This window comes from Trichoderma evansii (genome assembly GCF_050947405.1).
Source record: "Trichoderma evansii strain SZMC 28006 chromosome Unknown GGI43scaffold_4, whole genome shotgun sequence".
Classification (NCBI taxonomy): domain Eukaryota; kingdom Fungi; phylum Ascomycota; class Sordariomycetes; order Hypocreales; family Hypocreaceae; genus Trichoderma; species Trichoderma evansii.
The window spans coordinates 477,028-489,010 of record NW_028145202.1 but is presented as its reverse complement, the minus strand read 5'-3'; the positions used below and the strand labels follow the sequence as shown (position 1 = coordinate 489,010).

General features: G+C 48.6%; 5 protein-coding genes across 5 annotated transcripts; 2 read left to right on the top strand and 3 right to left on the bottom strand.

Annotated features, from left to right (window-relative positions):
• Positions 1–325: 325 nt before the first annotated feature.
• Positions 326–1,369, bottom strand: GGI43DRAFT_381020 (mitochondrial 37S ribosomal protein mS38; the record flags this gene model as incomplete). The annotated part of the gene is made up of 2 exons (XM_083203057.1): positions 326–1,005; positions 1,063–1,369. 2 exons carry the CDS (start codon positions 1,367–1,369, stop codon positions 326–328), a joined length of 987 nt encoding a protein of 328 aa, XP_083063152.1.
• Positions 1,370–1,783: 414 nt separating this feature from the next.
• Positions 1,784–3,148, bottom strand: GGI43DRAFT_284517 (Mpv17/PMP22 family protein). Its single transcript, XM_083201279.1, has 3 exons — positions 2,918–3,148; positions 2,693–2,853; positions 1,784–2,586 (listed from the first exon to the last, which is right to left on the bottom strand). The coding sequence occupies exons 1-3, from the start codon at positions 2,935–2,937 to the stop codon at positions 2,198–2,200; spliced, it is 570 nt and encodes a 189-aa protein (XP_083063151.1). The 5' UTR covers positions 2,938–3,148; the 3' UTR covers positions 1,784–2,197.
• Positions 3,149–3,475: 327 nt separating this feature from the next.
• On the bottom strand, positions 3,476–8,381 carry GGI43DRAFT_397661 (uncharacterized protein). Its single transcript, XM_083205137.1, has 3 exons — positions 8,106–8,381; positions 4,543–8,053; positions 3,476–4,475 (listed from the first exon to the last, which is right to left on the bottom strand). Exons 1-3 carry the CDS (start codon positions 8,301–8,303, stop codon positions 3,823–3,825), a joined length of 4,362 nt encoding a protein of 1,453 aa, XP_083063150.1. The 5' UTR covers positions 8,304–8,381; the 3' UTR covers positions 3,476–3,822.
• Positions 8,382–8,634: 253 nt separating this feature from the next.
• Positions 8,635–10,221, top strand: GGI43DRAFT_397660 (40S ribosomal protein uS17). The gene is made up of 4 exons (XM_083205136.1): positions 8,635–8,768; positions 8,837–9,012; positions 9,196–9,434; positions 9,500–10,221. Coding segments are annotated over exons 1-4 (486 nt in total). The 5' UTR covers positions 8,635–8,766; the 3' UTR covers positions 9,569–10,221.
• GGI43DRAFT_284460 (uncharacterized protein) lies at positions 10,209–11,580 on the top strand. The gene is made up of 2 exons (XM_083201278.1): positions 10,209–10,779; positions 10,873–11,580. The coding sequence occupies exons 1-2, from the start codon at positions 10,309–10,311 to the stop codon at positions 11,308–11,310; spliced, it is 909 nt and encodes a 302-aa protein (XP_083063148.1). The 5' UTR covers positions 10,209–10,308; the 3' UTR covers positions 11,311–11,580.
• The last annotated feature ends 403 nt before the right edge of the window (positions 11,581–11,983 follow it).

Below are 11,983 nucleotides of genomic sequence, written 5' to 3'. Positions count from 1 at the left end.
AAGTAAAGTGAGAAATCGCTCTCCAATTATCGATCAAGTACTGTTGCTACATGTGCATCTTATTCATACTAATTTACATACATCGATCTAACGGGAAACGGCCGTGCCCCCAGTCATGCACCATGGCATATGACAAACTGTTATCATCTCGAGTCTATGGAAGAGGAAAAGTCTCGGGAGCGCGATGCGTAACTCATGGCTGACAAAAAAAATATCAACCGCCAGACCAGACACCAACCCAAGAACCTACCAAATCCCAACGCAATATAAAGAAAAAAATAACTTCAAATGATGAAAGTCTATACCACAACCCAAACACAACCCCTTAAGTACGATCCAGTTTGCGACGCAGGTTTCTCGTCTTCTTCATCAACTTCTTATACTTCTTCTTCTTCATCTTAAGCTTTCGTTGCCGCTTGACGCTAATAGCGTAAAGGTCACGGTTGCCGCGAGTCTGGTCAAATCGCAGTTGGCGGAGAGCCAGGCGCTCCAAAAAGCTCCGGGGCTGGCCATCCTGGATAATTCGCGGGCTGTGCGCAATAATCCTGATCTGGCCGTCGGGCTCTGTTGACTCCTCAATGGTGAACATGGCCTTGTACACCCTGTGGTGGGCGTCTTCCAAAGCTTCAGCTTCAGCAGTAACTCCATCAGCTTCAATGCCTTGCTGCACTTCGGGCAGCGGAGGTGGGCGGAAAGGCAAGAACTCTCCAGACATGGTGTCGACTTGCAGGTAGATGCTCGACTCAGTACCATCAGGGTTCTTTACGTCAACTCTCTGCATGCCGTCGCTGGCCCCCTGGTCTTGGCCTCCTATTGTCACCTGAGCCATGGGACCCTCCAGCTGGTCGATGGTATCAGCAAGCGTAGATACAGTGTCTCGGATCTTGTTCGATTTCGTTCGTGGTGCAAAGATGGTTGCAAAGTGCTCGTCTGTAACACTTCTAGGCATGGTCTGTGTGATGGAAATGGGACGGTGGAGCGAGAAGAAGCTGGACAAGCTCAAAGCTGGAATTTGAGTTAGTACAAAGTAAGATCTCTAAAATGGGCGTTTTCGGCACCTACCTTCTTGAGACATATGGTGAGTGCTGGGAACGCTAGGTAGTTTTTTGAAAGCCGCATCTCGGTCGGTCGATTCCTTGGGCTTTCGTTTCCTGCTGCCCTTGCCCTCTCCGCGAGATGATGTTGACGCTGGTACCGACTGACGAGCCGCGATTCCGTTGGGCTCATCGGATCTTGAGGGTTTTGACGAGGAGAATCGCCGTTGGGGGCGGTTCAAAATGAAGCTCGAGGCTGCGACCTTTGGGGCCGACGCGGCGAGTGCCCCTTGGGGAGCAGAGGCGACCGCACGCCGCACCGACAAAGGCAACATTGTGTCGCCGGATTCGGGATGCTGGATTAATGCTGAATGGGGAAGAAGAGAGAGGAAGGGGCTTGATTCGAGCGCTGAGGCTGAATCTGATGATGTCTCGTCAAAGCCCGGATTTGGCCGCTCGTTCGGCAAAACGATTTGCAAGGCGGCAAAACCAGGGATGAGTCAGCCAGCACTAAGCCCTCTGTGGCCTAAGGAAGCAACGCCTGGCAGCGAGTATGAGTAAGCCCTGGGCTTATCAGTGATTTTGATCTTTGCGGTTATCAGATCTGGCTGGGAAAAAATGGAATAGAGGGCGATAATGATTCAAATTTAGGATCCAAGTCAATGAATTTCTTGTTTTGTTACAGACAGCGAAGCATTGGGAGTTACAGCGCACTTTGCGCCCCCGAAACCGGCATTCCTTAATACCATCCCCCCTGAATAAGACGTATCTTAAGTCCAATCATCGGACCCGATCACAAGACCGCCACGACGTCAGCAAACTGCAGGGGGTCGTTAGTACTACTATGGAGTAGCAGTGGCTGGCCTATTCTGTCAGTGCACTCGACAGTTGAAGCGATACAGGAAGTAGTATTAATACTCCATTGGATATGTCATCATTGATAAAAACGTTTAATGGAATGCGAAAATGCACTGCGTCGTCATGCATTATAATTGATTATCGTGAGGTGCAACATACAGGTGCTCTGAGCTAGTTGCCGCATTCCGAATCATCTCTAGCCTTCTATCTTGTATCCCGTTTCCCTTCTCTAGCACAAGTACCCATATAAACCGAAAAAAAGACATAAAAAAGTAGCAATTAAAATTTTCATCAAAGAGCATAACTTAGGTGGCGGGAGCAGCGATCAACTCGTGGTCCTTGTTGCTGCCGCCCTGGCTGTTCACCCAGCTGAGGTAGCTGTTCCAGCCAATTGAGATGACATTGGCGAACAGGAGACGGTACTGCAGGGGCAAGAAGGTGAAGTTGATAAACTGAACAAACGGCCAAAGCATCCAATTAGCCTTGAGAGCCGGCCACCAGGTAGTGTCAAGGCGCTCCTTGGGGCTTTTTCCCTCCATGGTGGCCATGCTGCCCAGGAAGACTCCAATCATGACGGGAGCGAAAAGCGTCTGGTCGGCCGCCACACGCGCCAACGTCTCAACACGAGCATTTCTGAAAGTGACGCGACGGGCCAAGAAACCCAGCCAAGTGGTTGCAACAGGCCCAAAAACACCTAAACTTGTTGGTCAGAAAAATTTTCTTCATTTTAATGGACCTGCACTGGGTGCTGGCTTGCGAAAAGGAGAGGTGGTGGGTTTAGGCAGCAAAATAAAACTTACATCCACCGTAGAGCGCCATACGGCCTGTTCGAGAGACATCGTGGTCCTTCAGGCCCTTCTTCTCGACGAGCTGCTGAGCGGTGATATCACCAGTTGCAAAGAGAACTGCAGTCGTCACGCCCTGAGTGAGCAGAGGACGGGCTGCGAGCCTTCCATTGTACCTGATGCAATGGTCAGAACCAACAAAGTAGAAGATCGCCGCTACGCAGGTGGTGGCAAACTTACCATCTAATGAATGCTGACATGGCGAAAGACAAGAAAAAATCACAATCTATCCCTCTAGTGAAACGCCAAACTGTAAATATTGAAAGAAGGAAAAAGTGCTGGGCTGTCTTTGCGCTGTAGTTGATGAAAGATATTGGAGAGTAGTCTTTTAACTAAGGCCTGTCCGAGTTCGCGTCGGTTTGCCAAATTAGGTAACTCCTCTCACTAGCAAGGCTGGGCGCCGATGTGCGGAGAAAAATGAGAAATCAGCAACGAGGCTCTAAACGAGGCACGTAGGATAAATGCAAAGGGAACGTTGAGTTGTTAGGATTCTGGTATTGGTGAGGAGAAAAGAGAAGAAAAGGAAAAAAATTCAAAAAGTGGCAAGAAAAAATAGGAGAATTGGTGGATGGTCGATCATTGGAGCTGGATGTACAAATCGGCAGCTGGGGGGTAAATTTCGCTAAAACTTGGTGTTAGTCGCCAAAGCACGGCTATCTCGAGATTGCCCATGGGGTCGGGTCCCAGCTAGCAGAGCACCTTGCCCAAATCGTAGCCTCCGTGATCTTTGCTATCCGTTTCAGTGGACTCCGCACTTCGAGAAGTTTATCGATGTCAAGATGATCAGTCTTGTTACATGTAACATTCATGAATAAGACAGTGCAAATGTATTTACATAGTACTTTCAGGTAGGTAGATACAAGTTCCCTGAAATCGCTCGCGTATGTATGCATATCCCGTGGCTGAGACGGGAGAAGGGGTTCAAGGAAATGCTCCAGCAAGAATAAAAAACACCATATCCATCCATGATAATGCAATTACAGAGCATCAGCTCAAGGTATCTTCATGTCCAACAACGCCTATTCAAACCAGCCAACCATATATACCCAATCCATCATGAGTCGTTACAACGTCAAGTCAAGCTGCTACTGCTTCTTCCCCCGAGCAATGAGCTTATCATATAGTTCAACCACTACATTGCTCCACTGCTCGCCTCCAGCTCCGACACTTTTCCCAATCCTGGTAGCCAAAAACTCTCCCACTTTACCCACATTGAATTGTTCTCCATATACAACTTTGGCCTCCGTGGAAACGTTTACATCCACCCCTTCCGGTCCGCTAGACCCTCTGAGATTGAATGCCACCTCGACTCGCGTTTCCAAAGGCGCTAGGAGAAGGGAACTAGTAACAGCAATACTAGAATCAGATGTCTTGGTAACTTTTGTTGGAAACGTTACATTGATGCGTCCAACTTCTCGACAAATCCAATTTGACTTGTCCCATGCAGCTTGCACTATTTTGAGGAGATGAGACAGCTTTGTGCCACTTTGGGAAATTGTTCGAATGTGATCACGCATACATTGCAGAAGGAATTCCTTTTCGGCTGTCTTCAGTTGAGGATTTACATCACGACTGTCAGCAATGTACCACAAGTCTATGCGTGAACTTGGTTGCCGTGGCTGAAACGATGTGATGTCGACGACGAGTTCGATCTCTCGTTTGTACGTCATAGAGAGTGTCGGTCCCGAGATTCCTGTTACAGCCCAGCCGTGCTCCTTTTCAAGAGCCTCCACTCGAGCTATTATTAATGTTAGCTATTGTAAACTTCATAATTAACAATTGCGGAAAGATGTGAACACGCATACCTTTGAGATTGTTTACCTCAGTGCTGGTCCAGCCACGACACTCTTCTCTGATTCGTTCAGATTCCTGGATTTCCACAAGACACTGCGCTTTCCGCGCCGTCAACTCTTCCACATCGGCCTCTGAAGCCTCAAACTCTTGCCGAAGCTGGGCAATAAGCTTCTTCTTCTGAGCAATATCATCGTCCAGACTGACCAACTCTTCTCGAGTTGCTTGAAGCTCAGCAGGATCACAGTCAGCTAGTTCCCTAGCAGCTTCCTCAAGGTTGTTGCTTTCTTCTAGTAATGATTCATACCGACCCACGAGGTTGGGCATCACAGACTTTAGAAGGGCCTCTTGCTCTTCTATGATTTTGACATCATCATTCATGCCAGCAGAAATGCTGACGAGGCCTTCTTTCAGTCCCTCCTGAAGCTTCATCCTCCATTCGTACCACATCGCTTTGCTAAGGTGGCGGGAATGAGTCCTGACGTTTTTGAACTGATTGTCCATCAATGCCTTTACTTCAGGGGTGGCAGATATGTACTCCTGGAACAGCGGGGGGTTGTCTTCAAAAGTTTCGGTTTCAATCTCTTTCACTATTCTTCGGCCCTCGGAGATGTACTTCTTCAGCTCTCGGCAAGAATGCTGATACAACTCCAACATTGGTACAGTACTAGCACCAGCTACAACACACCGCTCCAGGGATCGATCATCTTCTCCATCGGGCAAAATGCCGGTTTGAGAGGTTCTTGGAGCGATTGTGTGGCGTCGTTTCGTCGTTGTAAGCTCCATGAAGCGAATTGAGGTCAGGTCTAGAAAATCCTGAAGGTGCATTTGGCCTTCCTCCACTGTTTCCATAGGTGGCTGATGAAATTGGACATCGTGAACCGTCTGGTTTTCTCTTACTGCTCCGAGGAACTTGCCACCCTTTAGCGGGGATGAAAAGGCCGATTGCGATGTCCTCCCGGCAAAATCGAAGCTTAGTCGAGTTGACCTCCTGAGTCTTCCAGTTGTCTCCTCTTTTGATGGTGGTAGTTGAAGTTTTACATTCTTCACAGGACTGCCCTCACGCCCCTTCAATCTCTTTACGCCATCGTTCTCTTCAGCTTCTTCTTCATCATCCGATTCAATTGGCCGTTTGCCCAAAAGACCTCTGGCACTGCCAACATGGAGACTCTTCCGACCTCTCAGCGGATTTCGCTTGGGGCTCATACTATCAATCATCTCTCTAAGGTTGAGTGTAGCATCTCTGTCCGTTTGCGGTTCAGGCCGACCAGTCCTTGACTGACTTCCTTCATCACTTTCATCAGTTGCCGCTGCCAAGTCCTTAGGCTCGTTAAAAGCAACGGTGCGCTTGCCGGGAACAAATATGCTCGCTGAATCGCTCAGAGACTCTCGACGATCAAATATAGCTGCTACTTGAGGTGATCCTAGACCAACTCGATCTGCACCAATGCCAGAATGTCGCCGAGGGGTAGAGTTGTTCTGTGGAGTTGATTTCGTAGCGCTTTTTGGAGTTGATTTTACAGTGCTCTTTGAAGTTGATTTCGTAGTGCTCTTTGGTGTCGATTTCGTAGCACCCTTTGGGGTTGGTTTCACAGGCGATGGTGTCCGGCTTGCACTTGTAGAATTTCTGGATGATCGAAGAACCCGGGTCTGTGATGTTGGTGTCTGTGTCTTTCCTAATGATATAGTTTGTCGTGGTGTTTTTAAGGATTTTGGTGTCGCAGACTTGGGTACTACTGAAAGTTTGGGTATCTTGGATGATTTTGGTGTGGTTGATAGGTTTGGGGCATTCGATAGGTTTGGTGTCACCGGAGTTGTTGAGAAATTTATCAAGGGCTGTTCCTTTTGTGCTTGTGGCGTAGCGTGCTGGAACGGCTCTTCTTCCCGGGCGGCTTGCAATTCACTACCAGGAGACTCAAATAGTCTCGCCGATGATTTCTGAACCGGGGTGCTTTGCTCAGCAGAAATCTGTGATTCGACTGTTGGAATTGGCTGTTGAGAATTCTCTGGTTCATCAGCTTTCCTTCCAAAAAAGCTCTTTCGGAAGGCTCTGGATGTATTCTTTATAATTCCACCAATGGTCGTGGTCAAGTCCATGCCCATTGTGACATCCATGCCAGTCGTCGTATCATCGCCATCGACATTGCCCTCTTTATTGCTGGCCACGCTGTTGTGAGCATTGGAAATGATATTTCCAAAGCCGACAGTCATGTCCATTGTAGCATCATCTGCATCTAGATTCGACGTTTGGTTCAATGTCTGGCGACGAGCAGCCTCGTTCTCCTTTTGATGCCGTGCTAATAAGCCTCCCATAACACTAGTCAGTTCCATTGACATTTCTTCGTTTCCATCATCATCGTCGGTGTCGATGTCTGGCAGCTGGGGATAGCGGATGCCCCCCACAGCAGTCGTGAGTTCCATCGTAGCATCATCCATCTCGCCAGAACCAGAAGATGCACCATTTTCTGTATTGGGGAGAACGCCGCCAAATGTACGAGTCACGTCCATTGATACGTCTTGCTCCGGTTCGATATTAGCCTCTTCCGTAGCAGATGGCTTGATAATCTTTCCAATTGCTTGAGTTATGTCCATGTCCATGTCCATGTCCATCTCTGTACCGTCTTCATCTCTGCCAAAGCTGAACCGATTTGTAGGAGATTTCGAGGTCCTTTTATTTGGAGATTTCGAGGTCCTTTTATTTGGAGATTTCGAGGCCACTTTATTTTCATTAGCCGAGGTAGATGGTTGCTGGTTTGTCTTCTTCACCCAGCCAAATGAGGGTATGATCTCTTCACCATCATCGGACTCCTCGCCCAGCTGCTGAGTCGCCGCAAGTCGGGCAGCAAAGCGAAGAGCTTCGTCCAGTGTAGACTCATCCTCAATGTCCTCTATAGATCGACTGGATGCCACAGTGGTCCCAGTAATGTCCTCTGTTTCAAGGCTCATCATTGTGCCGTCATCAGAATCACTGTTGGAGTTTTCCTCCTCGATTTCTTCCTCCTCGTCAGTCGCAATTTCTTCCACCGCATCTGCAGGCTCAGAATCTGAACTGTACGCAATTGACGTGGCGGTGTTATCTTGGCTTTGGATGTTATTCTGTGCGGCAAGGGAACTTCTCCCTCCTTTGGCATTCTGGTCTTCGGCTGAGAATTGGGCGTCGGCAGTTCGATTATTTAATAGCGAGCCTGATTTCCGCCTTGATTCTGCTGCATTTCGATTTTGGTATTCCACCTCATGGAAGGTGTGTAATGTTGCTTCGGCAGCAAATGAGACTCTGCGATTGGCTAGCGATTTTCGACGGGCGTCTCGCCTTTCTCGTTCCTCTCTTTCTTTCGCCGCGGCCTGTTGTTCTTCTTCCGTCTTCAAGGCTACTTTCGATCCGCTTAATTCATCTTCCGGTATGCTAAATGTCGATGCGCCTATTGATTTCCTTGAGCCTTGCGATTTCAACGGTGGAATCTCTGGCAAAGGAGAGATTGAAGGTTTCAGAATCGAGCGAGGTAGTTTGGTCGGCACAGCGAGAGACTATTTAAGTAATTAGGCATGCTCTGAGAGACTATAGTAGAAGCATTCATACCGCGCGCCTGTTACCATTTCCTTGTCTGAGCGCATCCAGCCCCCCCGGGCCTATACTCTTGCTTCGTGACTTACGACCGGCCAATGGGCCGCCAACATCCATTGTAGCATTGTCTTTCCGTGATAGCTCTGTGTGTACACCGATGGACTTCCTGACGCGTCGCGTAGCCGGCAAAGTGGCTTCGCCGGGCGCCGACATGTTGGTGATGATACTGGTCCAGCCTCGATGCTCCGAGGCAAGGAGCTCCAACTTAATGATAAAAACGACCCCGATGACCGACCGCGTTTGTTTACTTTCGCGGGGGAGTAACGGTACGTACCCAAAGCACACTAGTGCTCTGCTAATTTGAGGGTCCTGCACCAGCCACAATTGGAACAGCCACTCATCCCCTAGCTGCTCGCCAGCTGAGTCACGTGCTCCCAGCTAGCACTTGAGTGCCAGCAAACGAGAGGAATCACGTGCCGATAACGACAGATGCATTATTTTGATTCGCCTAATCGGCCAATCTAAATTTTGCAAGCCCTAAGGTGGGAAAAGTGGCCCGAAAAAAGTGCGCCGTTGCCCTACTCCTCTATTCTGTGCAAAACCATCGACATTGTCTTCCCACCCTCTACGACACGCCCTCTAGTTACGGTACCACCCCGGAGCAGGATAATTCAAGATGTCAGTTTTGCACGACAGCGCTGCGCGATCTCTCGACGAACATTGTTTTGTACTGACATTTATGCCAGGGCGACCGAGTTGACCGTCCAGTCGGAGCGTGCTTTCCAGAAGCAGCCTCACATCTTCTTGAACTCCAAGACCAAGACCAAGAGCGCCAGACCGGGCAAGGGTGGACGACGATGGTACAAGGACGTTGGTCTGGGTTTCCGTACCCCCAAGACTGCCATTGAGGGCAGCTACATCGGTACGTGCGAAACAAACGATTGAAAACCGGGTGGATTCAAGGATTGGCAGATTGAGAGGCATCGAGAGAGCGATGGCAAAAGATTGAAAAGCTGAATTCGAGCAACGCGACGAAATCGAGATGGAAATACGAACTGGAACACAACCTCTGGCGAACTGGGATTGCTGACTTTGGGCAATATAGACAAGAAGTGCCCCTTCACCGGCACTGTCTCCATCCGTGGCCGTATCCTCACCGGCACCGTCGTTTCCACCAAGATGCACCGAACCGTCATTATCCGAAGAGAGTACCTCCACTTCATCCCCAAGTACTCTCGTTACGAGAAGCGACACAAGAACCTCGCCGCCCACGTCTCTCCCGCTTTCCGTGTTGAGGAGGGTGACCAGGTTACCGTTGGCCAGTGCAGACCCCTTAGCAAGACTGTACGTTTCTCTATATACTCTTTCCCGGCAGCTTCAAAATCAATACTAACCTACTCCGTCTGCAGATCCGCTTCAACGTTCTGCGTGTGCTGCCCCGAACTGGCAAGGCAGTCAAGAAGTTCTCCAAGTTCTAAATTGGGTTTTTCTAGTGGCATTTTTGGCGTGATAAACATCAGGGGGGAAATAAGTCATCTCCGCTGAAGGGTCGGCATGGGAAGTTGCTTTACAAAAATGAATTGTAGACGCAATCGTGAATAAAAGGAATTCATGGCTACGATCTCGACGTCTCAGGATTGTTTACGACGCTTAATTTGATTCACAAATTCAGGAGCGCGGTGCAAAAAAATCTTGATGATGAGGCCCCCAGGTGATGAATGAATAAAATCCAATGTCTAAATATTGTTTACCAAAAAGTTTTGCGATCTACCGTTGCTGCAGGTTTACGAGATAGCCGTAGTATTGTGAAAATACTACCTATTTTGATTAAGTGATGCTGCAATACTCCCACTGGCTCTATCACCTTGCTGGTCCTATTCCCTTGTATATCCCATATAGCCCAGAATATGGCGAAAATGGTATTCCTCGCATGCTACAAAATATATCTTTCCTTGCATTTCCATATTCCAGCATTTTGTTTGCCAACACGTCGCGACGAATAGTAAAAGCGGCATAACGTAATAATGCACGTTGACACATGCGCCGCCGTACATAAAACCGCACAGTGCACTTTTCCCACATTATGTAATATTCGCACCCTTGTCAAAAGTGTCTCCCGGCCGTCCTATTCTGTTGGGGACGTCAGTGCCACTTTGGCCCAAATAAGAGATCTTGATACCCCTGGGTCGCTTTCTGCGGCTTCAACTCACTCTTCACCATGGGCTGGCTACCTTCTATCTTCGGCGGCGATGCTCCTAATCCGCTCGGCAAGCTCGACCCCAAGCTCCGGGAATTTCTCGAAAAAGAGTCGCCAGTAAAATATATCCCCAACCAGCCCGCGACATCAACGCGGCGCCAGGATGCACCAGTGGCGGTAGAGTCAAAGACAGAGCCGGCTGCAGTCCCGTCTGCAAGCTTGTATCAAGACGGACGATATGCGCATTTATGGAAGAACTACAGGCCACTGGCAGAGGTCGAGGAGGAGACGTCCACCGATCACGATAAGCTGATGGCCGTGTTGGAGGGGTACAAGGAGCGCAAGGCCGCAATCGCCAGGGCTGGACTCGAGAACTGTGCGCCGCAACAGGAGGAATGGATCAACTGCATGAAAAATGGCAGCTGGGAAGATCAGTTACAAATGTGCCGGCATCAAGTACGGCGTTTTGAGAGATGCTACACTATGCAATCTGTATGACAGGCTCTTCCCTTTTCAGCTTGCGTCTTTCACGACAGAGCGCGACAACACACAAAAGAACTATACTGACAGGAAAAAACGTTGCAGAGATTTCTAAGAGCGCTAGGTTATGGATCAGTAGCAGGGCGACCAGCCGAAGTCGACGAAGACATCCAGCTCCACGCCGATGCGCTGTTCCAAAGGATGCTCCAGCACGAAGCCGAGGTCGAAAAGGCCAAAGAAAACGGCACCCTTATCCCAACATTCGACCCTTCAATCCCCAAAACAGCCATCACTGCTGCGACCGCTGTCAAGCCCTCCGAAGAGCTTCAGAAGCAATGGAAAGAGAAGCTGGACCAGCTACCAGAAGATGAGAGACCAGCGGAGGAGGCCGCCCTCAGAGCCGACTTGCAGGCCAAAGCAGACGTTGCGCGAAACGTCAAGAAGATCTGGGATGCCAAGAGAGAGGAGAGAGAGGTACGCCGAGCGGAAGGCCAAGCAACGTTCTCAGATACGATTGCTGCGCTGTTCAGCAAGGGTAAATGAGAATGATGCTATAACGGCTGTTCATGAAGGCTTCTTTTTTAGGTTTTTGTTTCCTTTCCGGCTTCTCTTTTTTTTTCATGTATGTACTTTGTATCGGCCATGGCTGCATAGGCATTTTGTGTTTGTTTGGCTCTTTTAATGGGAAGATTGTAAACTACGGCATCTGAGCGAGGGTGGGATTATGTGTATCTATTCGTCATAGATTATCAGGGTTTGAGGATAAGACTACATAGCTTAAGATTAAACAATGAGATATCTTTGGATATAGTATCTCTTATGCGCCTGTGAAAGGATCCTAGTTTCATTGGGGACATGAGGACATTGATCCAAGGCTATTGTGCCTGGTTAAAAAAAAAAAAAAAAAAAAATCATATTTTGTCTTCTCTCTTTTAGATATGATTGAATTTTCTTTTATCCATTTGACCTTTCAAGACTCGTCTCTTTACAACTAGGTATCCTACAGAGTCAAATTCTTTCCCCTCTAGGGTGGGTATTGTCCATGACCACAACATGCTATTTTCTCTGTACCTGTAAGCTCCTTCAACACCCAACGTCGCATCTCACTTAATCTTACAGTCAAGTCTTTTCCATGATAAAATCTATGATAAAATCTGTAGATATCTCAAATTAGGCGGTTCTCAAAGAAGGATTCGACCTTTCCTCTCCTTGATAG